Raw genomic sequence first — 24180 nt, 5'->3', positions numbered from 1 at the left:
ATGGCCAGGGGGGCCGCCTGCGCTGCTCAGGTGCCGGCGCACAGCGAATGCAATGGCCAGGGCGCCGCCTATACAAAAGTACTATTCTATCATTTAAATAAATATATTAATCTAAAAAATAATATTCTATCTTTTAAATAAATATATTATTATAAAAAATTTTCTATTTCTAGTTCCGGTCCCACATATTTCTGGTTTCGACCCACAACTTAAATTTCTCTACACTGGTTCTTCTTATTTTATATTCATATGATCTATCCGGATGGCTCTAGTTTCTTCCAAGCAACAATAAAATTTCACGTTAAATAAAATAAGAAGTGGAACACTCCGCTGTGACATTGCTTGTTTACAAGAAACCAAAAAAGAGCATTTTGATCAGCTCTTTGACAGAAACATTTGCCCTCCTTTTTATCACTTCAAATTCCTCCCTCTGTGTCATGTACCTATTGTACTAAATAATGGATCTGAGAGAGATGTGGGCTGCAGCATATGCTGGGTTGGCTCTGTGCGCTTGAGTCGGTCTCTGACTCGATTTAACCTTTCCTCTTCCTTCCTTCCTCTCCTATTACCTCAAAGATGTATCCAGTACCTTCTAGAAGCTACTAGCTACTTTTGATTATTGTTATAATTTCAACTTGTGAGTGATTCCAAGGTTGGTGGCACTGTGTGGGTGCTTCGGGTGGCACACACTAGCACAATAAAGCTCTGTACTGGCGGTTCCAAACATATTTCTACATACGTTTTTCAGATCCGCCAGCGTTAGAGGCCAGTGAAAAATGAAAACTTTCCACCGGCAGCTATCTGAGAACCGCCAGTGGAAATGGATTTTCACACGTGGTTGGCTAAGACAACCGCCTATGCAAATCCATTTCCACTGGCGGTTTTATAAAGGAAACCGCCAGTGGAATGTTTTCAAATCGCCCTTTTCCAAATATTCCCTCCAAACCCTATATATATATATATATATACTAGTTAAACCTATTGGATCATGTCAACTATAGGAACATACAATTTAATTATATCATACATTTATATACATCAAAGTTTCCACCTCTGCTCTAATATTCATCTCGACTAAGGTTTAGCCTACTAATCTCCATTAGCACTTTGTAGTCTGGCCTTACTAAGATGCTGGTGGCATCGTAATATTTTCCTTTGCATGGAATGACTTATTTCAAGATGAATGTGCATAGGTCTTCAACTAGGTTGTATAAAGCACTTTGGGTCATGTGCTTTGCCTTTTTTACATCATATTTTTGGAAAGAAAGATTATAAACACCATATATTTATTACAATAAGTAATATATTTGTAACTTCAATGACAGAACTACATAAATCACTATTACTATATATTACCTTAGAAGGGTTACTGATGTATCGTCCGTTCTCTCTCATGAACTCGCACACATAGAATCCACAGAGGATTGATCTGGCTGGTTGCTTGTGGCACTATATATAATTGGCGGTGGTTATTATGATTATTAGTTCTAACATGTATGATATGGTATGTATTCATAATTTTACATACGTACTGGTCATTTATAAAACATTTGCAGTGGCTGCCCTAGTTTTGATGACTCGCATCTTCCGCCTTTAATCTTATAAAACCTATATGCCCTATGATCTTGAAAAGAATGACCATGTTATTCTCATACTCGATCTCATCGATAAAAGTACGAATGAACATCTTGGCTTACCGCTCTAAGATGGTCACGGATGCTGCATAAGTTGAAGGATTGTAATCTATGAAGTCTAGGACCAACACCTTTCCATCCCTACGGTGTAACACCCAAAATTTGACTCTTTTCAAAATAGATGAATTTGGCTTTGCTAAATAATTTTTGTGAGCATTTTCAATATAGGAAAATAAATAAATTTGGAGAAAATAAAATTAAATATAAGTTAGGCCAATACTTTGTTGCATACATGCTGGTGCATCTATTTATGTGATGAGTGGATTTGAAGAAAAGATGTTGGATTCAAAAAAACTCATTTGGAAAAGAGTTTGAAAATTTGGTTGGAAAATAAAAATGAAAAGCTTTTCTCTCCTCCTCTCCCCTTCTCTCGGCCATTTTGGCCCAACACCCGCGCGCGCGCCTTCTCTTCTTGGGCCTGGCCCAGCCGATCCCCTCCCTTCCCCCTCTCTCTCTCACCCGCTGACAGGCCGGGCCCGCCTGTCAGCTCCCTCTTCCCCAACCGTCACCCCCGCTCTTCTCTCTCTCGGTTTGGAAACCGTCCGGCCAAGCCGCGCCCCGCTTCCCCCCCACGTTCCCTCCCCCGCGCCTCGGTTTCAGTTGGAGAAAACCCCCTCCCCGTGCGCCCGAGCCTCCTTCCCCTCCCCATTCCTCCTCTCCTCGTTTCTGCTCCCATCCGCGAAAGCGCAGAGAGAAGCCGCCGCCGCGACCTCCGCGTGAAACCGCCGTCTCGAGCCGTTTTCGTCGATTCTCGTCGCGTTGGTGAGTTTCCCACTCCTCCCCGCTCCCTCCCCGTTCTTTTTCTGAGCAAAACGAGGCTCTCTAGCGCCCCGGCCGCGCTCGCCGGAGCAGTTCGTCGCGGCCGGCCATGGCGCAGGCCTCTCAGGCGTTCTCCGGCCGCGTCATAGCCGGGGATGAATTCCCCTTGCCCTCCTCTCTCTCCCGGTGGTCTCGTTTTGGAAAACCGCGCGCTGTAGCCTCCCCTTGATGTGCGCCGGCGACCTTGCTCGCCGCGGCCATGGAGCGCCGCCGCCGTCCCCTCCCCCTCCGGCGGCCGGCCCCCTTCTCTTCCCTTCCCCCTCCCAGGATCTAATCCTGGCCGTCCATTTCAAATCGGACGGCCAGAGACGCCCGATACCCCTTCGGGGGAGAATTTGCTTAAAGAGCCCCTCCCAGACTTCCAAATTCGGCCGCAGTCCTTAGCGCCTTCGAGCGAAATACGTTTTGTCTTTTAGAAAGCGTAAATCCCGTCGGTTAGGTCAAATTACGTTTTCAGAAAACTACAGAATTGCCACTGAACTTGTTTTGGCCATAGAATATTTGTTATAGCTCCGATTTGACCGGTTCAAATTGCGTTAGATTCGTAATTAAATTCTCTACATGATAGTACCACTGTTTCTGTATTTTGCCACTTTTTATTTTCAGGGTTAGGTTTAATTAATTAATTGCCTATAGGAAATCGCCGAAAAAGTCGTAACTTGGTCGTTTTAGCTCCGATTTTCGTGATTTTCGTATCTATGTGATCGTAGCGAAACGTAGGTTCTGTTTTCAAATACTTTATTTCATTTTTGATCTGTTGGTGTACTGTTCTAATTAAATGATTGTTTGCTTGTATGAATGAACCTGGATGCGTGTTGTTGTGTGGTACCAATCGAGCGCAGACGGTGACGTGTCCGTGGGTGATCCATTTTTCTTCGAGGAGCAGCAGGACCAGCAGCAGTTCCCCTTCACCGAAGGCAAGTATAACATGGGTTTCCCTTGTACACCTATTCACTTAATTAATTACGCATCTGCATGTGTCTAATTTGGTAACCCTAAGGACATCCTAGCTACCTGACTATATATTTATGACACCTATGGGTAGAATGCATGTGGGTAGCTTTGCTAGTGCTTTAATTAATTGAGAATTTACTATCACTCTGACTTTAATGAATATGATGATAAATGTTGGGAAAAAGGGCTATGGTGCAATTGACTTCGGTTGGGTTGACCTAGACCCTCCGTAAGGACTTCTCTGTAAGCGACAATCCGGGACTTACAGTGCAACCGTGATGGTTATATGGCTCTAACTTTAGCTCAGTAATAGGATCTCATCTAGCTGGTTAGAGGTTACCCGAAAGGGCGCAAGAGGGGCTTGCCACTTTGGGTATAGAACTGCTTCTGTTCTTATGTGTATAGCCGTGATGGAATTGTGCCATAGGAAAGGGGGGTTCTCTATATCTGCCTGCCGAGGAAACCTCGCGGCCCTAACTGGTTAGACGTGGCCTATGGAAGGCTTTATAGTGTTCCCTGCCCGCTCACCTTGGAAGTGTTAGTGGGTCTTGCAAACCCCGGGCATATGGGTAACACGACTTACGGGAAAAGTGCACACCTCTGCGCAGAGTTTGATCAAACTGGTATACTAGCCGTGCTCTCGGACATGAGCGGCCTTGGACCCTTACGGAATAGTTGGGTGTGGAAGGTTATGGGAAATAACTTGTGAAAATCTGACGCATTGATCGTGATGATTAATGTGGTTTAACCGTGATGGTGATGGTGTTAGCCGAGAAGGTTGACGGTGTTATTACCATGTACTCATTTGGGCTAATCGGGAGCTTAAGCATAATTGATAATTAAGTAGGATTAAAATATTGACCAATTAAAATGCTAACTGCAGTAGCCAGTGTCTGACCTCTTTGAGCCGCATAATATCCTATGTTATGCTTGCGGAGTACGAGATGTACTCACGCTTGTCTTTATCTTTCTTTTTGGACAAAATCCCGGATGGATAACAGATGACAGCTTCTACGAGGAATTTCCTGAGGACTTCTAGGTTGGCGATCCCCCAGTCGGTCGTCCCTGTGTTGGAGTTATCTTGTCATAGCTAGTTATGAGTTTATTTTCCGTTTGTCGCAGACTTTGATATATATTTGTGTTGTAATAACGTTTTGTAAGAACACTTGTTATGATATATTTGTAATTTGTCGACTTGTGTGCGCGACTATTCCTGGGGCGCACATGAGATTATTGTACTCAAATTTATCCTTAAATTTGGGTGTGACATACGGTAAATGATGAAGTAGATCTAGTGGCCCCTGCATGAATCAAATTCGTGATGCATGTGTATCAAAATTATTCATTTGATGTATGCAAACTCACACTTACCCAAAGTTGTATGGGGCAACTACAGATTCCCTGTGTTGATACTGAAGCATTACGTGTCCTAGGTAAACGGTGTATTTGGCTTCAAAGTTCTTCCTTATTTCCTCTGTATGTCGCTGAGCTTCTTGAGGTGTCATCCCCTTTAATTTATCATTATTCGAACCCACTTTGAATGTGTGCTCATTCTCACATATTTTCATTGGGTTCAGATACCCAATCCTTTTATTGGCATTGGAATGTGGATTTGGACCATAGCGGATCTCCTGCTAATCATATTGCATTATGCAAGGCACATGTGCATGTCAAATATTAAAAAATTGATAGAACTAACTAATAACAACACATGTATGTGTTAGTATGAGTGACACCTATAATACAAACACCGTTACGGGCTATACGTCGAGTCTCTAAAGGTTCATCATCAACCACATGTCCTCGAAGGTAACAACGGCTGTTTGATGGCACTAACAAAAGCTGTTGGTGGTATAGACACGTTGATCGTGTCAATGCCAACAGTAGAAGCTCTCTTGTACCAATCAGGCAACCTTTTTATACTAGCTGAGATCTTTTTCAGTTTATCCCAAGTGAGTAGAGGCCTGCCCGACACATATGTAATAGGCATATTTTGGTAATCCTCCCATGTTGGCTTCCTGATATTTATGGTAACTGTCGCAGGATTTTGCGCTGACTTCTTGTGCTCAGCCAAGTCAACGATACGACCATGCGGTTCCATGCAATTTCTGACAAAAATTTGGCCGTGCCAGCGCTCTTTTTCTTTGGCTCAAAAGGGGAAACCAATTTGGATACAGAAAATTTCTTCTTTGGCAGCATGGGCAGTGAAGTCATCTGTTTAAGATCTATACATGGTGGAGAAGTTGGATAATTGAATGGCTCTGGTGGCGAAGATAGCGGGGTAGGTGATGATGGTGGGTCGAGAGGGGGGCAAGATCGGTGATGATGGCAATATTGGTGGGATAGGAAGAGACTAGGTAGGTGATGATGGTGGGTTAGGAACAAACATGGCTTGAGAGGGTGGTGGCGGCGGCTCACATAACTGGACGTCCCGTCGAGGCCAAAGGATGAAATTCTTGATAGCTTGTCCACGTTTCTCAATACCCTTAGGACCAAGGATTTCTAGCATATCGTCCTCGTATCCTTGGACGATCGTCGACACTTCCACCCTGTAGTACTATTCTAGAATGTCACGACCATGGTACTGACATATTGGGATGGCAAATCCTATGGCTACTTCCCTTGTATGAATATTGTTAATACCATATCTTATGACTAGGGAGCAAGGCAGAGGCATATCAATGTCGTTAACTAGATAGTGATCCTTGTGACCCATAGATGCGACACTGCTAGGAACCACTAGAGTCTATGTGACCATTGTTGGAACTAGCTACAGTTAGGAAGACTGAGTGGTCATCTGTTGAACAGACATCGCACTCGCTAATTACTACATCAATTCAGGTGGAGGATTGGATAGCATTTGAGACATCATGTCTTTGAAGCCTTTCTTAGCCTCCTCCTTAAAATAATCTACCATTGCTTCCTTGTATCGATCATGTTTCTTGTATATACCTGCCCACTCTTCACCAAATCCTTCTTTTCATCCTTTTTCGGATGAGATTCCTCATACACGACCAGGATGCTTAGGGTTACCCAGACCAGCTGTAAGGATATCTCTTTCCCTTTGTGGCTTGAATGATCCTTCTTGCTTCTTAGCTGCCACCGCAAAAATATTCTTTGTAGCTTCTTCAACCATTGGGTCAACAAAAGACACACCAGTCTCAGTCTCTCTTGGTTTTCAAGCACGAATCCAATTTGCAGTCCTTTCACCAAGTTGCTTAGACAACATAGGCAACCATAATGCCTTGACTTTAGTAACAACCTGTGCCTAGGTGGTGGTACTTGTTCTTCATTGCGAGCTCGGAATTGGCTTCACTTAGAGCTAAGAAGTCTGGGTCACTGCTCTGCTCTAGAAAAACCACCCACTGACCGACGTAATTTTATACCTTTTTGTCGGGTCCAACCCTTTCTTTGCCCACTTGGTATTCATCTCAGATCTCCAGTATTGAAACATGATTGCACACTGTTTTAGTGCATATTCTTGAAAAGCATCTAGGCCCCTAATGAGTTTCAGAGATTAATGACAATATTGATTACTATGACTAACGTGTGTTTTGCAGAGACAAAGTCATTAGTGTTAGGTCATGGTAATAGGTACTCGATGGACAAGGATGTTCATGCCTAATTAATAGTGGAAATCGTTTTGGTTTTCAAAGGATGGTTGGACATCGTCAAGACTAGACTAGGTCTAAGTGCCACATGGTGAAGAAGGGAACTTAGAGTAGTTTAGGACTTTGTTTTACCTTTGACCGTACTATTAAGAGGGGCATTGATCTAGTAGCTTGACCTAGGCAAGGCTTTAGGTTTAGGTGTGGTGCACACTTGGTAAACCTAGCACTAGACAGCTCAGAGATAGTCCTTAGATCGAGAGGAACAAACTTCATTTTTGGAAAGATCGCATTTCGACGAAGTTTGGGTGCCTAAGCAGGCACCAGACGCACCACCGGACGCTATGTGAGTGCGTCCGATGAGGTTGACTCGAGTCAGAGTGACTGGGTGCCAAGGGTTAGGCACCGGACGCTAGCACCGGACTCATCGGGTAGCGTCCGGTCCTATACCCAGGGAGGTCTGCAGTTGACCCAGGCATCAGACGCTAGCACCGGACTCACCGGGTAGCGCCCGGTCCTAAACCCAGGGAGGGTGTAAGTTTACCCTCACACCGGACGGTGTCACCGAACTCTCAGAGGTAGCGTCCGGTGCTCTGTCAGAAGAGGTACAGTTAGCCGTTATGAGATCACCGGACGCTCGGTGCAATGCGTCTGGTGTAACATAACAAGCGTCCGGTGCTCTCGTTTTCAGTGTATAACGGTTGGCCGGCCTTTGGACTTGATGGGGAGTATTTATACTCCTCCACCTCGTCCATGGGAGCTCTCTTGCCCATTTGATCAGTTGAGAATCACCTTGTGGTGCAAGAGAGAAGCAAGAGCCTAGAGAGGATTGAGAATTTGAGAGATTTCTTGAGTGAATCCTTCTCTAATTGAGTTCCAAGAGTTAAGTGTACATCCACCACTCTCTAGTGCCTTGATTTGGTCAAGTGAGAGTTCTTTGCTTGTTACTCTTGGTGATCGCCATCACCTAGACGGTTCGATGGTGATTGGAGGCACGAAGACCTCCCGGAGTTCTTGTGGGTGGCTCATGTCAAGCTTGTGAGCGGTTGTGGGCGATTCACCGCGACAGAGTGTCGAAGAATCAGCCCGTAGAGAGCACTTGGTCCTTGCACGGACTAAGGGGGAGCAAGATGTTGGCATTTCTTAGCGTCACTACTAAAGATAGACTATAAATCCATCATTAGCAATGGCAACAGAAATGTCGGGTGTTGGTATACCATAACTACCATTACGTCAGAGAGATAACCCAAGGCCTTTAACGTCGCTGGCCTTAGCAGTGCAGTCTGGTAACAATAATTAGGAATGCCGGATTGGCCATCCTAACCATCCTTACTTACGATATGCAAAGCTGTAGCAGAGCGCCAGATAAATGCACAGAGTTTACAATCTTAAGTAACGATACTTAGGTACGCCAATCAATAGTTGATGAATATAAAGAATAAAACTGCAAGCGAACAGAACTATCATTGTGGCATTTCAACCCGTGAGTATTCAAGAGTTATTGTATTTAATCCCGTAGGAGGGTGTAACAAATGCATCTAGCTTGGTCTGTAGCATGATCACTTATTGAGATGCATAGGTAGACATAGTCTAATCAGGGGTCACGACAGGCTCTTAAAATATGGATAGTGGACACACTCATCGGGGCAACCTCAAGGAATAAAGAGAAAATAAGGAAATAAAAGAAATAAAGAACAACTACTTGAGCCGGCATTGATCTTATATAACTATGCAAATAATTGTTAGTAGAACATCTAATCAATATAACTAGAGTTAGAACTAAGTCTGAGGCTTTGGGGAGATCCTCGCAGCTGGACATCCAGCCGATAGGGGCCTTACAGAACTCCTACCGGAATACCTGATCGTGGGGGAATACCAGGGATGAAAGGGCTGTCACTACCCTGCTACCTACCCCTCTATCCAAAACATACCCGCGCATCCACTGATCTCTGCATACCCGAGCACCTCGCCCATGTAATTGGAAACACCTCCTAGCCTCCCAGGACCCCAACACTTCGGATTGACAGGGTCAGCTAAGAGTGGCCATCATAGCCCAACGAACCGTTACCCCAATCTTAATCCTTTGTCTATTCATACTAATTCGATGAACGATGAAGAACAAGGATGAACACATCAAGACCATAGCACAAGAACTAAGAACTAGTTCATATACTATGAACATGATATGAACACAACTATACTCTAATTCAATTGCATAATCATATAAATAAGATAATAACTTGCTCATGGAGGAGAACTGAATTGTATTCATACCAAGAAGCTCTAAGATCCTCCAAGGAGACAAGCTCTCTTTGCTAGCTTTGCCTTGCTCTACTACTGCATCTAAACTATAGAACAAGTGTAGAAATGTGAGGTGTATTGCTCCAAATGATGGTGTGTGTGTTGAATGGTGTGGAGCCATCTATTTATAGCCCAACAAGGATGGTTCATGGCGATCTAAATTTGGTAGGAGGTGAAACCATCCTATGCATGTCGCCACCGCCTGAAAAAGGTGGAACCGAGTTGCCGCCACGGGGGGGGGGGGGGGGGGGTGCGCCCGCACCAAGGTGCGGCCGCACCACTGGTGGGCCCCCTAGCCACCGCCTTCGCGTGGTCAGTTCGTCTCTGGGCCCTGATCCTTCCCGTGGTTATGGATGGATCCAGTTCGGTATTTTGGTGGGCTTTTCCATTTATCTTTGATTTGCGCCTTTTCTGAATATGCTTTCTTGAAATGCACTTTCTCGTGACTTTTGCGCCTTTCCACGTGTCATACCTGAAATTGATATTTGCAACAAAACTTGTGGAAAGGTTAGTTCAAAGCCCTACCATCTATTTATTTTATTTATTAAAATGATGTTTATAATTATAAGATAAGGGGTACCAACACAAGACCCTTGCGCGGGTGCTCCAATGAGGACTAGTGGAGAGTGGCGACTTTCCGATACCTCGACAAAACATCGCCGAGCCCTTTCTTGCCCTCCTCCCTTTACTTTCTAACATTTACTTTGTGAAATTACTTTGAGCTTTTACATTCCTAGAATTGGTATGCTAGAATAGGATTGGAATTAGGTTGCAAAACTTTTATCCGGTAGCTCTCTAGTCACACTAGGCACAAGGGGTTGAATTGGAGCTTATAGGTTGCTTAAATTTTTAGAGAAGCCCAATTCACCCCCCCCCTCTTGGGCATCTTGATCCTTTCAATTTGTATCGGAGCCTAGTACTCATTATTTAGGCTTCACCGCCTAGAGAAAAGATGTCTAACGGGGATGGACCGCCACCCATGTTCGATGGCGATGACTTTCCGTATTGGAAAATATGGATGGAGTCATACCTCGAGGCATGTGACACTAAGTGTCTAAAAGCCGTGACCAAAGGGTTTACCCCTCTGGCAAAAGACACCACTCTTACTCCACAAGAGCAAGAAAACGAGAAGTGGAATGCTAAGGCCAAAAACCATATCTTTAGAGGTCTTTGCAAAGAGGTGTTTAACCGTGTTCAGAACCACAAAACCGCCCATGAGTTATGGAAGGAACTTTGTGCGCTCCATGAGGGATCCAAGAGTGAGCGTGAGGAGTGCTTTCATCTTGTGATGAACAAGCTTAATACATTTGAAATGCTTTCCAAAGAAAATGCTAACGAAATGTATTCTCGCTTGAATGTCATTGTAGAGGAGCTAAATGGACTTGGGCTCAATCAAATGAGTCCGGCGGATGTGGAGAGGAAGATACTATGTGTTCTCCCCATTGAGAAATATGGGCACATAGTAACCATGGTTCATCAAGGCGATCTCTTCTCCGCCACACCAACGTCCATATTGGGGAAGATCAACGCTCATGAGATGTACATGCACATGAACCCTTAAGATGGCTCCTCATCGGCCAAGAAGGAGAAGAAGGACTTGGCTCTCAAGGCTTCTCACAAGGGCAAAGCCAAGAAGATTGAAGTTGAGTCATCAACTTCAAGTGATGATGATGCATCCATTGCCCTCTTGGTGAGAAGAACCACCAAGATGTTGAAGAAGCTAAACAAGAATGGAGTCAACTTTGACTCCAAGAAGAAGAAGTTCTTCACAAGTAGCAAGAGGAAACCCATCTCCAAGATGGATTGCTACAATTGTGGTGATCTTGGTCATCTTGCTCACCAATGTCCCAAGACCAAGAAGGACAAGTACAAAAAGAAGAACAAAGAGCAAGATGATTCAAGTGATGATGATAAGAACGACAAGAAGCCATACAAGAAGAAAGGTGGCACGAAGAAGGAGTACCACAAGAAGAAGAATGGCAAAGCTTACATTGTTGGTGATTGGCTCGCCGACATTGAAAGCACAAGTGGTGACTCCTCCGACAACGAAAGTGATGATGAGAAGGTTGCCGCCATTGCTATTGATGATTTATCACCATCATCTTCTCCACCATCTACATCCTCTACACACCTATGCCTCATGGCCAACGGTGACCAGAAGGTACAAAGTGAGGATGAGAGTAGTGAGAGTGATAGTGAATATGAATCACCCTCTTATGACAAACTTGTACAATTGCTAAATAAATACACTAAAGTCATAAGAAAAACTAGAAGTGAAAATGACAAGCTAGAACATGAAAATGAATCACTTCTAGCAAAGCTTAAATCTAGTGATGAGCTTAGAGATCAAAATGATATCATGACCACTAAGCTCAAGGAGCTCAAACTCTTTTTAAAAGAGCTCAAAGATAAACATGATAAACTTGAGAGTGTTCATGATGAGCTTATCACTAGACATAGAGCTTTGAAGGAAGAGTACACAACTTTAAAAGCTAACTATGATAATCTTGAGATAGCATATGATCTTGCAATCAATGAAACACATGTTGGTACTAACAATGTTGCTAAGCTTGATGTAGCCACATCTTGTGATGACCTACTTGTGGAGAGCACTAGCAAATGTGTTGGTTGCAAGGGCAAGAATGTGGTAGTGGCTGAGAGCTATGAGGACACTATCAAGATAAAGGAAGAAAATGCCAAGCTCAATAAAGAGATGCAAGAGCAAGCCAAGCACAACACCATAGTGATTGAGTCACTTGATCAAGACAAGAAGCTTGCATATGAAAACAAGTTGCTCAAAGAAGAAAACCAATATCTCAAGCTTGGTTTGTTGTATGACAAGCAAGAAGAAGATGAGTCTTTCATCTTGGAAGAGTTAGAGAGCAACTAGTAGAGAAGGTCAAGGGCCCTAAGCAAATATGGGTCCCTAAATCTCAAGCTTGATCTCTTGTGTGTAGGTGAACTACAAGACCGGTGGATCACATTGGGTAATTGATAGTGGTTGCACTCAACATATGACCGAAGATCCCTGGATGTTCACCTCACTTGATGAAGATGTTGACAACCAAGAGAAGATCATATTTGGTGACAATTCAAAAGGCAAGGTCAAGGGTCTAGGAAAGGTTGCAATATCAAATGACAACTCCATCACCAATGTGCTCTATGTGCAATCATTGAGTTTGAACTTGCTCTTGGTTGGCAACTTTGTGATCTTGGCTTCCAATGCCTATTTAAGAAAAAGGAAGTAATAGTGACCAAGGAAGATGACAATGAAATGGTATTCAAAGGCTTCCGACACAACAACTTATATGTAGTTGATTTCTCATCCGATGAAGTTGATGTGAAGACTTGCTTATTCACCAAGACCTCACTTGGGTGGTTGTGGCATAGAAGGTTAGCACATGTTGGAATGGGCACACTCAAGAAGTTGATGAAGAAAGAATTGATTAGAGGCTTGAAGGATGTGACATTTGAGAAAGACAAGCTATGTAGTGCATGTCAAGCCGGCAAGCAAGTTGCAAACACCCATCCAACCAAGGCCTGTCTCTCTACTTCAAGAGTGCTTGAGCAACTCCACATGGATTTGTTTGGACCAACCACATATGCTAGTCTTGGAGGCAACAAATATTGCTTGGTCATAGTTGATGATTACTCCCGGTACACTTGGACATTCTTCTTGAAAGACAAGGCCGAAGTTGAATCAATATTCAAGAAGTTTGCAAAGAATGCCCAAAATCAATTTGATGTCAAGATCAAGAAGATTTGAAGTGATAATGGCAACATAGAAGAATATTGTGATGAAGTTGGGATCAAACATGAGTTTTCCTCAACATACACACCACAACGAAATGGAGTAGTAGAAAGAAAGAACCGGACATCGATGAGTACAACACTTCAGAGAAGATGTGGGCCGAGGCAATCAACACCGCATGCTATGCATCAAACCGGCTCTTTCCTCACAAGTTCCTAGAGAAGACACCATATGAGTTGCTCAATGGGAAGAAGTCTGATGTCTCATTCTTTACAGTGTTTGGGTGCAAATGCTACATCTACAAGAAATGCCAACACTTGGGCAAGTTCCAAAGAAGATGTGACATTGGCTACTTGGTTGGCTATTCATCAAAGTCCAAGGCATGTAGGGTCTTTAACCATGCCACAAACATGGTTGACGAAACATTTGATGTTGAATTTGATGAAACTAATGTCTCCCAAGGAGCAAGTGATAATCTTGATGATGTAGGTGGTGAACCATTGAGGGATGCCATAAAGAATATGCCGGTGGGGGAAATCAAGCCAAAAGAGGATGATGATGTGCAAATCATTGATCCACCACCTTCCGCACATGTCCCACAAGATGAAGACAAGGATGTGAGAGATGCTCATGAAGACACTCAAGTCACTCATGAGAAAACGGTGGCACAAGCACAAGATGTTGATGCTCCCCAAGCAACCCCTCAAGTGGCGCCAAGAAGATCATCACATCTCCTCCAAGATCACTCTCAAGATCTCATCATTGGGAGTCCATCACGTGGTGTAACTACACACTCTAGACATGCTTTATTTATTGAACATCACGCTTTTGTGTCTCTTGAAGATGAACCAAAGACCATAGAGAAAGCTCTTCAGGATGTGGATTGGATCATTGCCATGCAAGAAGAGTTGAACAACTTCTCTCACAATCAAGTGTGGATACTTGAAGAGTGACCCAAATATGCAAGAGTGATTGGAACAAAGTGGGTCTTCCGGAACAAGAAGGATGATCATGGCAAGGTGGTGCGCAACAAGGCAAGGCTCGTGGCAAAAGGCTTTTCACAAGAAGGTCTTGACTTCGGTGAAACCTTTGCACCAGTGGCAAGACTTGATGAAGCTATCTGTATCCTACTTGCATATGCATCTAGTCATGATATCAAGTTATTTCAAATGGATGTGAAAAGTGCCTTTTTGAATGGTTACATTAATGAGCTTGTTTATGTTGAGCAACCCCTGGTTTTGAAGACCCTAGGTACCCCAAGCATGTCTACCGGTTGTCCAAGGCACTCTATGGTCTCAAGCAAGCTCCTAGAGCTTGGTATGAGAGACTTAGGGACTTCCTCATTGAGAAGGGCTTCAAGATTGGGAAAGTTGACACAACACTCTTCACCAAGAAGATGAATGGGGAAATCTTCATTTGCCAAGTTTATGTTGATGATATTATTTTTGGCTCAACTAATGAAGATTTTTGCAAGGAATTTGGTGATTTGATGTCCAAGGAATTTGAGATGTCCATGATTGGCGAGCTATCATTCTTCCTAGGATTTCAAGTCAAGCAAATGAAGGAAGGGGTCTTCATCTCTCAACAGAAGTACACACAAGCACTGGTACAGGACCGTCCTATTGTTCCGGTCGAAAACCACTTGTAGTCCCGGGTGGCGAGCCGGGACTAAGGGATCGGGACTAAAAGTCCCACCTTTAGTCCCGGCTCACCGGCCCGGGACTAAATGGGGACATTTAGTCCCGGTTGGTAATACCAATCGGGACTACAGGGGGCGCTAGGCAGTGACGTGGCGCCACCCCTGGCCACCCCTTTTAGTACCGGTTGGTATTACCAACCGAGACTAAAGGGTTTTTTTCTTTTTCTTTTTCTTTTTCCTTTTCATTTCTTTATTGATTTTGGTTTTCAATTGTATATGTTCTCCAATTTATTCATATATATACGTTCCACCTATACGAGAGCGTCATTATTGCACACAAATAAAGTATGAAACTACATATATATATTATACGTATAATATATATATCTATATATATATTATATAGCTATACACATATGTACATACACATTACATTTACAATAATAATATTATGTACAAGTAATAATCAAGTGTGCTGCCACCGGTTAATGATTACATAATGTTTGCCCGCCCACTCAAAGCTCATACAAGTGTTCGTCCTTGTTTGGAATGGGCTTGAAGCCCTGCGGGTATAAGTGGAACTCGCCGTCTTCCAGAATGACATGATCGTTGATAAATCCGGCGATCGTCTCCTGGACTCCAAGAAGTAATGTGTACTCGAACACTTTATGTTTCATATTCCACTCCTTACATTTGCATTAGTTAAAAAAGATATTAATATACATAAAATCTATTTAGTTCTAACAAATAAATAAGATATGAATTTACTGTATACACATGCATGTTACTTACTTTTAGAACACTTTGAGCAGGTTTAAATAGGGTGCACCGCATAAATTCACAAACATAGTATCCACATAGATTCATTCCGAACGGCTGCGTGGGCACCCAAGGGAGTAGAACAGGAGGAGGAAGTGACACATTCAGATCCGTACGATATTTTTGTTGTAGCCAAGCCCAAGCCCTGCCCAATAAAACAGTCGTTGAAAAAAATTCAAACATGAGAAGATGATGATTGGAGAGATGGCAACATGAAATAATTAAAATAGACATATGTCCAATATGAAATTACATATGGCGGTGAGAAACATAGGAGGATGAAGCTACCAACCATTCAAATAAATCGACGACGGCGTAGAAGCGTTGAAATGGATCGATCGCGGGAGATGAGAGCAATAACAAGGAAGAACAATGGAAGAACAAGCAAGAACAAAGGACCTCGGGCTCGGGCAGGGAGAGGAAGAAGGGAGGAGGGAGATTCAATTTATAGCGGGGAGGGTTTAGTCCCGGTTGGTGTTGCCAACCGGGACTAAACACCTACCTTTAGCCCCGATTGGTGCCAAAGACCGGGACAAAAGGTTTAGTCCCGGTTAGTGGCACAAACCTGGGCTAAAGGTAGGTCTTTAGTCCCGGTTGGTAACACACACCGGGACTAAAGGACCCCAACAACGCCTGACACCGGAGCCGTTGGGGAGGGACCGTTAGTCCCGGTTGGCTTTACCAACCGGGACTAAAGATCTCTTTTGTCCCGGGCGCCAAAAATGTTGGGACTAAAGCTCATTTGGCACATTGACAAAAGATCTGTTCTCTAGTAGTGTGTTTATCTTTATATATATGATGCATGATCCTTATTTATCACTTATATTTATCTTTATTATGTGACTACCCCTCATTATGAGTAGAGTAAATGATTTTGGTTTCACCTCTTATTAATGACATATTTATCTTTTTGATTTTGGTTCAAAAAGAGGAAAACTGAGGGTCTCTTTAATAAAAGTTACCCCGAAGGGGTACGATCTAATCTGCGCCTTTGATATGCAAACGTACGGCTCAGGCACGCTGGGGGGAGGGGTGGCCGGCGGCCGGCCGGAGCAGAGCTCCCCATGGTGGCGCCATGGATGGACTCGCCGGCGTCCTCGGTTTTCTTGCTACCGTGCACCAAAAAACAAAAGAAAAACTCTAGAGGGACGAGGAGCTCACCGCGGACTCACCTAGCCACTTTGCAAGGGCCGAGAGGCAACGGAGAGGAGCTCGCGACGCGCGGCAGCTTGCTCCCTTTCGGCGAGATCCCGACGGCGAGAAAACTAGGCGACTAGGGCTCTAAACTCGCGTCGGGGTGGAAAACAAACACGCGGGGCGACGCTAGGGGTTAAATAGGGGTCGGTTTGCGCGAAAAGGCAAGGAAATCCCTAGATTTCGGAATTGATTCGGCCGGAGAGGGAAACCTGCGCGGTTACGATGTGGAGAAGAAGACCAGTGCACTGACAGGTGGGCCCGTGAGGTTAGCCAAACAGGCGTTGGGTCCCGGCCGTCAGCGGCAGCAAGCAGAGAGGGGGGAAGGCGCGCGCGGGCCTGCCTGGCTTGGTGGGCCGCGCTTAGTGGGCGGGGGGAGGGAAAAAGGGCCAGGGGGAAAACTGGGCTGGCTGGCTGCGGGGTTCTTCCCCCTCTCTTTTTCTTCTTTTTTTTTCTATTTTATATTTTTCAAAGCCTTTTTCCAAATAGAATTTTGAACACCATTAACTTCAAACCAAAGTCTCACAGCACAAAATAAAAATATGCCCCAGCATGAATGCAAATTCATGTTTCTAAATTTATGGTGAATTTTAATTTACACAAAATTGTTTATTTGCTAGATTCAAATGCTCACAGAAATTCTTAAATAATCAAATTAATTCCTATTAATTGAAATCAAAATTTTGGGTGTTACACTAAATATACTAGCTAACAACAAATTTGTATAGGATTTACAACTACATTCAGCAGGAGCTCCCCGAAAGGCCAGCTAGGCCACGTCTCCCTAATCTCCTCAGCCGTTGGATTCCGCAATCAACGGTCCAGAATCAGCCCCATGTCATGTACAGTGCACGGTAAAAAAATCTTCCCCCCATCTTATGAGACACTAGGGAGTCTGCAAGGATCGCTTTTGTAGTGTTAGCTACATGCTCTGTTTGTTATGTAAAGTTGTAGGATTAGGTACTTTATCACATACGTGCTTTGCTTGTGTTATGTAAAATGCAGAATAGTAGTAATAATATAATTATGTTTCTGTTATCCTATATTTTGTACTAACTTTGTGAGGTCAATAGAGTTCTACAAAAAAAAAGGTCATAAGGATCAGTTGCTTATTAACACGCCCATCACCACTGCTGTTGGAAGAAGGTAGTAGGTAAGTCATACATGTCGTTCTTCATCCACTATGCAACTTTCTCATATATTTTATCTACTGTCTTTGAGTGCTAAAAGATGTCTTGGTTATACATTGCTGATTTTTTAATTTCGTATTAGGTATGCGAATAATTGGATGAACGAATTATGCAGAGGTGTGTATACAAATATTAGCGGGTGTAGTTTTTGTCACTTGCATTATGCTAATTAGACTCTTGTGAATTCCACCCGCTTTTCAGATAATACATGAGCTTCTGTTCAGAGATTTCTCAAGACATATGGGTTCTTGGAGTGTGTTGTCCAGCATGATCTTCCTAGGATATCTCTAGAAAATAGGTTAGTTAGGACTTTGTTTAGGTCCCATCACCGAGTATAGGATTGCAGCTACCATGTTAATCCATGTGAAAGGTTTATACATAATGCTTATTACCTTGGTTGTCTCATGTGTTATTGAAGGTGCCTAATTCTTATTTAGTCTAGAATGATTTTCATCACCTTGTTATCAGACTATCATGACTGAATGTCTTCAACTTGACTTGCCACACACCCTTCTTGATTGATCTCTATCACTACCTTTTTGTAGCTTGGCGCTAAAGTAGAATCGGGTTCCATTTCCATCCTTTGAAAATAGAATGGTCGTACAGGATTTCCCATTAGCAGAGTGATAATCCTCAAGCGAAAGGTGTGTGCTTCTCTCCATTAATCACATTTACATGTTGGTTCTAATTTTACTTCATGGATGATCTAATGTATGTGCCTAAGAATTCAGGCATTTAGGTGTGAAGGGCCATGTTCTTATGTACTTTTTTTTGCTCTGATGTCTATTCCTGCTCTCAGTTTGAGTTCAGATGGATGAACCAGAGGTCTATGATCTTAGCTGACATTACTTTGGGATTAAGAAATGATATGCTTCTTTCAATTGCTTTTCATGTGATGCTAGCAGATCTAATTTAACCAGATCAGTCTATATCTGTTGCAGGAGTGCATGTGTGACGGCTAATGCTAAAATCATTTTTTTGCTCCTACCCTGTACTCCTGCAGGTAATGATCTTTCCATTAATTTGCGTTGTTTCCTGAACCATTATCCACTCATAGAATGATGATAGGCTTCAAATCATTTATTTGTTTATTTTATGGAAACATGAAAAAATTTGAACCAATTTGAACATGCCCATGCATAGAGGTAAAGTTGGCTATATCCACACTTATCTTTTATGTGAGATATGATGAATCCATTGGTAGTACCTGCATTTTACTAAAAAGAAGAGCAAGTAACTTTTAAAGTTCTAAACTATGCTGGACCACAGATTCTAGCATTTTGCTAGAAACATTTTGCTTATTCGCCAGTGTCATATCTGTACTATGTTGGAACACTCATTGTACTATTTTATTGCAAAGATTTTTCTTATTTATGCCAATGTTATTAGATGTGTGCTTCTTTAGCTATGCTAGCTTACATTCAATATGCAAAGCTAGCTCGTGCAATCACTGATGTAAGTTAGCCTCCTGCCATTTATGCTCCATAATGTGATACTGTGATATGAAATGTGCCTTATTAAATTATATAGCATTAAGGATAATTTACAAAGCATTTTTCCTATTGATACTATGATCATTTTCAGTGTATAACAACGTTCCTTATGTGATACTATAGTGTGGAATGTGCCTTATTATGTGATACAGCTTGGAATGCTACGCAGAAACTATGAGGCTCTGTAAATGAATGTCTCATTTTCTTCTATTTTTTACTTTGTTTTTGGTAGTTCAACTTATTAATTGATGTGCCCCTGCTACGCAGATTGAAAAAATGAGTGCTACCAGGTCCTCTGCTAACCAAGATGTTGCCAATACATGTAAGCGATAGATTTTGTAGCTACACTTCAAACTTTCTATACTGCATTGAAACTAATTTGTTCATCTATCATTTCTTTTGTTCTTTAGAGCCAGTCTTTTGAAAACAGAGATGATAGTGGAGGGTTTACCAGTGGTGGAGTAAACATCCTAAATGAAAGGTGACTGGTCAGCAGAGTTAGTGAATCATACCAGCCACAGCCAACTCTACGTATGCAGCTTACTGCCTATTGTCTTGCAATTAAGATAATGGTGGCGTGACAGGATTAGTTGTAAACTGGTCGCACTGTACTTGGGACTACAACTTTTTTTTAGGGAGGGACAGCAACTTTGATGCATTGGCATGAGAAATTCTCATTACCTTTTGAACTGCTACATGTCTGGAACCTTTGACACCGCTATATGTATGTACATGTAAATTTATATATTTCTCTAAACTACTTTGTAGTCTATACATAAAACATATATATCCTCGATCTATATTTACATTTGCAGTCCATATATCTTTACTTGCTGTGAGAACAATTACAGCAGCACATATAGTATATACCTATATACTGCATGATCTTTATCTCTATGTATATATTTACCTACTATTATTAATTAATTCCTCATATTATTCTTATGTGTGGTGTAGCGTAGAGACTTGCCTCTACAAACCTAAAATATGGGCACTTACGCGCGCAGGGGCGCGCGGTTTGTACTAGTTTCTCACATTTTATAGGGGTACCCCTAGCTCCGCCCCTGCAACCCCCCCCCCCCCCCCCCCCCGGAATTGACAGTGAAACATACATAGAGATTGGATCAGAACTACATAAAGAGTGACAAAGGCAGAATTGACAGTGAAACATACATAGAGATTGGATCAGAACTACATAAAGAGTGACAAAGGCAGCGGCGAATAAAGATGAGTTGGCATAACCAAGTGACTTTAGTAATGGCATTGGCAACCGCTCGATACTCAGCCTCCGCGAATTTTTTTTTATTTTTAGCCCATTTTTAAAACAAATTTCAATTTTGACACAGTTTTGAAAAAAATTTCAAAACTAGGCCGTTTGGCCCCGCCACCATGCATGGCGGGGCAAAAACATTGCACCCCGCCATGCATGGTGGCGGGGTTCTCCCTGCCACGTCAGCGCTGCATGGTCCTGTGTGCTGACTTGTGGTGACGTGGACCCCGCCGTGGATCATGGCGGGGTAGGGCTACCCCGCCGTGGATCATGGCGGGGTATGCCCGCGCCCTACTTAGTCGGCCGAACGGCCATCTCTTCCCATTTCTCTCCCTCTCTCACCCCGAGTGTCTCTCTTTCTCTCCCTCTCTCACACCCGAGCTCCGCTCTTCTCCGGTGCCCCTCTGCGTCGTCCTTCACCTCCATTGCCCCGCCTCGGCGCCCCTCTCCGCTGCGTATTCTCCGCCTCGTCGTTCTTCACGGTTGTTTTCCCGGCCACCCCTCGTTTGGATAAGGTAAATTTCTTACAACCTTTATGTTTTCATAGTTTAGATAAGTTCATTTGTTTATTTTTAATATGTTTAGTAAATCTCTTGTTACGTTACTTTGTTTAGTTATGTGATTTTTGTTGAATTATTTTCGCGTTTTTAGATGGAGGACTCGTATCGTGAGTCTATTTGGCGAAAAAAGGGTCGTCCTAGAGAGTTGTACCCCGATGTGTCTTGCAAGGATGCCCCCGTGCCTCCCGAGGAACCTATTTCTAACTGTGATTGTGGACATCTGGCACACGTGAGCCAGTCGAGACATCCGGATACTGCGGCACGTTGCTTCTATACTTGTTATAGTTATAGCGTAAGTCACTGTGCCCTCTGTTTTTCTTATTGATTTTTTATCTTTTTATTCTCAATGAGACAATTGAAACTCTTTTGTAGCCCTACTTCCGGTGCTTTTTCTTCTAATGGATCGACGGGCCGGACAAGTTTGACCCAAGAATTCTGCTTTTCTACCACGGCGTTGATCATTGCAAACGTGAATTGTTTACTCGTTGGGTTCCGCCCCCCTAACCCTCCTCCTATGACGGAGGAAGAGAAGGCTGTAGCCTCTGCACGGCGGCTCGAGGATCCTCCAAAGTGTCATTGCGGAGAACAAGCCGTGATAAATCCACGGAATGAACTAGAGTTCATTTGTCCTCTGCGGCGTGAAGTAAGTTTTACGGTCAATCTTAAAATTTCAGTTGCTTTATGTGTGTTCTAATGTGTTCTTTTTGTAGGATCGTGGTTTTCAAAAGTGCCATTTCGCAGAGTGGATCTATGGTCCAAAGAGCCATTGGCCAGAGCCTGAGAAGCAGGAGGAGGTTCCAGAGTGGAAGAAGAAGCGGAGGTCTATTGCGCCTCCCGTGATGTGCAAATGTGGTGTTGAAGCTAGCTACGGCCTAGTTCCTTCAGGTCTTGGGATTGGCCACTTCTGTGGCCACATGATCGACTATGATGAGGTTTGCTAGGACTGTGCACATTTAGTACTACTATACTCATATATTTGTTTTTGTACGCTAACTTTGTATTCATATATTTCCTGTAACAGAGCACTCAGAAATGCAAATGGGAATCATCTGATGATGTGTTTAAGTTCAAAGATGAGTATAAGGCAAGAGTAGCAGTTCGCAAGACGAGAGGTTATCCTGCAAACTACGTCACTGATTTTGTGAAGGACCATAAGAAGAAAATGCTTGCATTCGCCCAGGAGTTGCGTGTTCGTAACCCTGCGAGTATTGCATGGAAGAAGTGGTCCGAGGAGAGGGAAAAGGAGATAGAGGAGTACCGTGCAAGGAAGGCTGAAGAGCATGCAAGGAAGGCTGCGGAGGAGGCTGAGCGAGTTGAGATGCAATGCTTGAACGATACTATTGCCTCATTATGTGCTAGTGAGTCATTTAATTTTTGAAAGTGAAACTGTTTGTTTCTCTGAAATGAATATGTTATTAATTCTTTAAATTTTGTACTTACAGAGATTGGATGCACCGGAAACTGGCAAGCAGATGTGGGCCGTGCTAAGTACGCGGAGAATATGATATTAGGGCGGGACGGTGCAGTTGGTGGCACCGCTAGTCGTCCGATTGTGGTCGAAGAGGAGGTCGAGGTGGAGGAAGACGACGACACCGGAAGGATAGACGACCTCATTCGTCTTGCCGAGGAATTGGGGTACCCTCAGGAGGAGCATGACTATGAAATGGGAAGGATAGGCGACCTACTTCGTCTTGCAGAGGAGGGTGAGGCGTCAGGACCGATGCCTGTCGGTGCCTCAGAGGAGGGTGAGGCTGCATACCACAATCAGAAGACATCGGTCTACGACTCATGGTGGCCAACAGACATGACCGAGGAAGAGGGACAGTTATACTCTCAGGCGGCAGAAGAGGCGGAGGCAGCTTACTACGAGAGACAGGCTAGTGAGGCCAAGGCAGCGGAGGCGAGCACAGGTAAGGAGGCTGTAGTGGACGATTGGGAGTCCGAGGACGAGTTGCTTACGCAGTGGTGCACGCAGTTTGATTGATGTGGTAATGTATGTGAGTGGCTTAGGGATGAGACTTTTGTACTTTGAAACTTGTCATGTAATAATTTGTACTCCGACGTATTTCAATTTGATCGCTCCTCGCCAAAGTCCACAGCTGTCAAAATGTTTAACTAACATAACAATTTAAAAAGATTTTCTAATATGTTTAACTAATATAACATTTAAAAGTTTTGTTTCTTGCATGTTTACTAGCTATTTTTTTGTGTAATATTTAAAAAGCAATAGAGGAAGTCACTTTGAATAGTGCCATGAAAGGTACATGGGGTTTTGGCCAATTTCTGGCTACCCCGCCATGGCTGGGTAGCCAGAAATTGGCCAAAACCTTTGCTGCACTGTCTTTGTTCGGTTTTTGTTAACCGATTGTCCTGGTTCGCAGCTGGTTTGGCAAGAGTGAGATTTTTACGTAAATACCAAAGATACTTTAGAACGAACAACTTAAATAATTCTCACTAATGCTTAAAAAAGGTACATCAAATATCTAGAAATATGTCACAGTTACCAACGTGCTGGAAATAACAATATGTCACAGGTACTACATGACAAGTCCCAACTGCTAAACATGTCTAATCTAATCATCGCCAGGGGTGTAGCGGTTTCGTGGCTTCCGTCGCCTCCTAGGATTGGTAGGCACCACGTTGCTAGTCCACCCCACATCCGTGCGGTCTCGCCGCTGCCTCTCTCGCTGCCGCCTATGGACACGGTCCATCTCCTGTGTCGACGAAGTACCCTGCAAACAAGTACCCTAATGAGTAATTTTAAATTTTGAATCATGGAAATATAGAAAAGTAAAAGCACAGTATAGGCACCTGGTGCTCGACGTGTCTGTACTCCTCCTGTGTGTACTCCACCCCCTGTGTGTACTCCTCCGGTGTGTACTCCACCC

The 24180-nt window shown here is 43.4% G+C and overlaps 1 protein-coding gene across 1 annotated transcript; it reads left to right on the top strand.

Moving 5' to 3' along the window:
• On the top strand, positions 1-23276 carry LOC110432714. Its single transcript, XM_021453503.1, has 4 exons — positions 1-78; positions 22003-22224; positions 22314-22650; positions 22735-23276. Exons 1-4 carry the CDS (start codon positions 1-3, stop codon positions 23274-23276), a joined length of 1179 nt encoding a protein of 392 aa, XP_021309178.1.

This window comes from Sorghum bicolor, chromosome 2 (genome assembly GCF_000003195.3).
Source record: "Sorghum bicolor cultivar BTx623 chromosome 2, Sorghum_bicolor_NCBIv3, whole genome shotgun sequence".
NCBI lineage: Eukaryota > Viridiplantae > Streptophyta > Magnoliopsida > Poales > Poaceae > Sorghum > Sorghum bicolor.
This window is presented reverse-complemented; position numbering and strand designations above follow the sequence as displayed.